Raw genomic sequence first — 3,145 nt, forward strand, 5'->3', positions numbered from 1 at the left:
CCCCGTCTATCCCTCTGTCTCTCTCTCTATCTCTCTCTCTCTCTCTCTCTCTCTCTCTCTCTCTCTCTCTCTCTTTTCGCTCAACAACTCTCTTTGCTCTCTCTGTATGCCCTCTCGTCAAACTTTGGAAAGCTTGGAGGTTGTTCAGGATAGGAAGTAAGCTCAAGTTAGAGTTTAACGGTTTAGCAGTTGAGAACTTAAAGCTCAAAGCGGAGTTTAAAACTCAAGTCAGAGGTAAAATTTTGAATTAGGTAAGCCCAAACCCTAATTTTTAAATTGGGGATTTCAATTTCAAACCCTAATTTTTTAATTAGTTAATTTTAATTAGATTCAAATAGTTAATATTCTACCTATTTTTTAACACTTCCACGGAGTTTAATTATGCATTAAGTTATCCACACTATGCTGGTATGATGGGACGAGGATGTGGATGTTACAATCGTGGAGCGCAAAGAGACGCGATAGGGGAAGATGTGAAGGGGGGATGCAATAGACTACTTTTATAAGTTGATGTTGTAGTTTTTTGGCGTCCTTAGCTGTGTTTTTTCTTTGTTATGAACTTGTTTATTACTATCATGTTGTAGTAGCACCGTGGCTTAATAATTGTGTATGTATTTGTAAACTTCTGCTAATTTTAGTTTATCCTTGTTTTGTATGTTTGTTCTTATGCTTTTTTGTTTCAATATATGTTTTCTGTGTGTTCCCGAATGCAAAATGGTTCTGATATTTTTTTCCTTTAAATGTCGCAAAATGTCATAGTTTCTAAATCCTACAAGATATTGGTTTCGTTCATTTCATGAGTTTAACTACAACATCAACTTATAAAAGTAGTCTATTTTTATTCTTATGTTTTCTTGTTGTCCAGTATGATTTTAGGGGAAGATATGATCTTGTGAGGTTTATAAAGACAGTGCAAAAAGTTGGGCTTTATGTTCATCTCCGAATTGGACCTTATGTTTGTGCTGAATGGAATTTTGGGTATTCATCTTTCGGAGATCTATGGTTTCGTATTCTTTGTGTTGCTTCTATTGCTATCAGATTTTTAGCAAGGTGATAAAATTGGTCTTTCTTTCTTTGGGGATGCAGGGGTTTTCCTGTATGGTTGAAGTATGTTCCTAGTGTTAGCTTCCAAACTGATACTGGACCATTCAAGGTTTCAAATCTTATATGTACAGTAAATTAATTATTTCCTAATTATTGTACATGGTTGCTGCTAAGTTTGATTCTCACATGCTTCGAAGGCTGCAGTGCAAGAATTCACCCAAAAAATTGTTCAGAGGATGAAGAGTAAAAAACTTTTTGAATCACAGGGAGGGCCAATAATCTTATCTCAGGTTTGCGTCATTATATAATCAAAGAATATGATATTGTTTGTGAAGATTGAGAATGAGTACGGTGCAGAAAGAATGGCACTAGGTGCTGCTAGTGCATCATATATAAACTGGGCCGCAAAGATGGCTCTTGGACTTGATACTGGAGTTCCTTGGGTGATGTGCAAGGAAGATGATGCACCTGACCTAATTATAAGTGTCCTCGAAGCTGGCCATATCTATTAAATGTTTTTCTTACTATTATTTTTGATGATCTACGGTCAATAGATAGTCCAATTACCTAGAAGATGAAGATTCAAAAGTTTACCAATTACCTAGAACTTTTTGTGCTTCTGTCTATTGCTTGGATAGGCTATGAGGTATGCCATTATTTTTTGTTTTCACGATATTCAACTTATGTAGTCTACCTTGCGGCAGCTAATGTAATCACGTGTTATTGTGTGTGTATATACTAACCTCCGAGCACTTTGAATATTTATGGATCCATCTAATATCTGTATATATGTTTCTATTGATTCTAATCATTTATAGTTAATTTGTTCTTCTTTCTCTTCTAATATTTGTGTCTGGGTTTTATTGTTAACTTGGTTGGTGATATTTAACTTCAGGAAGGACACTTATGGTGTATTCTCCGAGCATGGTGATCCGAATGAGGTATTCTTTTGTACTTGATGCATGATTGTTTGATCTATAAATGAATCATATTTGTTAATTAATCTTGTTTATCCTTTATAGCTTCCTGATTACCATGAGATTATTGAGAATCCTATGGATTTTGGCACTCTAAGGAGGAAACTCGATGCAGGATTGTATTCAAACTTGGAACAATTAAAGGTTAGTTATTGGGTTTTTGTAAACTAGCTAATGTAATTGTATAATACTGTGGTAGTATATAATATATGTAGCTAGATCATGGTGATGAAATCTGAACCAACATGATTTAGGCTTGTAGCTGTTGATAATGGTATTTAGTTAAATATCTTGGTCAGGATTATTACACGGCTTTTCGTCTTACCCTTCATGTTTCCTCCAGGTTGCCCTATTTTTAAGACTTAACCTTCTTTCAAGTCATGCCTTTAGGTCTTCTCCTATGATATATCTGAATTTAAATAAAAGGCCAGTCCATGAGGGACATTAAGCGCACAACTTTAGTGTTTGGTCATACTCGAAAGGTTAAATGTTAGTTACCATATTGCCCAGTCTTAATCATTTAAGGCCATTTTTAAAACCCAATAGAAATTTAAATGTGTACAATATTTTATCTCTTTTTCCCGGATATGTATACGACTATCCATATCTCTTCAGTTACGCGGTTACCTCTATAACTCTGTGCATTAAATTCAGAGTCTAGTCTATTATTTTTTCGATCATATGCGCTGATTGATTCATGGCTCCGCGAGAATGCGATATAGATACATATGTATCTGAACTGAGAAATGTTATGGTCATTCTTGGATTATCTATTTTGGTTTCTTTTGTTGTGGTATGCGTCTCTCTGATGCGTACTTCCATTTTCGGGTGAGTGTTTGCCACAGAAACCCTGGTCTATTCTATTCTTTTCAAAATTGAATTATATCTATGTGTGACATTTTCAATCTCTAAGCAATTCTGACTTGTTCAGAATTAATAACTTCGAGGTTTTTTATATTTCATTCCTTTTTCTTTTTAGATTTAGTATTCTTTGTTTTATATATTGTCTTTTGTGTTTTTACAAAATTTTCCGTAATATCTTTCTGTATTTATAAAGATTAGAGAACACTTCAGTAAACCTTCCCAGCTGAAACATGGTTACCTTTTCTATAGTACATATTTAA

The 3,145-nt window shown here is 34.3% G+C and overlaps 1 protein-coding gene across 1 annotated transcript; it reads left to right on the forward strand.

Annotated features, from left to right (window-relative positions):
- Window positions 1-413: 413 nt before the first annotated feature.
- LOC141685887 (beta-galactosidase 5-like) lies at window positions 414-1,556 on the forward strand. The gene is made up of 5 exons (XM_074490963.1): window positions 414-473; window positions 866-1,002; window positions 1,087-1,153; window positions 1,242-1,334; window positions 1,380-1,556. The coding sequence occupies exons 1-5, from the start codon at window positions 414-416 to the stop codon at window positions 1,554-1,556; spliced, it is 534 nt and encodes a 177-aa protein (XP_074347064.1).
- Window positions 1,557-3,145: the final 1,589 nt, after the last annotated feature.

Source organism: Apium graveolens, chromosome 9 (genome assembly GCF_009905375.1).
Source record: "Apium graveolens cultivar Ventura chromosome 9, ASM990537v1, whole genome shotgun sequence".
NCBI lineage: Eukaryota > Viridiplantae > Streptophyta > Magnoliopsida > Apiales > Apiaceae > Apium > Apium graveolens.

Coding starts and splice junctions, on each gene's coding strand:
- LOC141685887 (XM_074490963.1), top strand. CDS start 414: ATGGGACGAGGATGTGGATGTTACAATCGTGGAGCGCAAAGAGACGCG. Junction 1,003..1,086: donor TCATCTTTCGGAGATCTATG/GTTTCGTATTCT, acceptor TTGGGGATGCAG/GGGTTTTCCTGTATGGTTGA. Junction 1,335..1,379: donor GGCCAATAATCTTATCTCAG/GTTTGCGTCATT, acceptor TTGTTTGTGAAG/ATTGAGAATGAGTACGGTGC.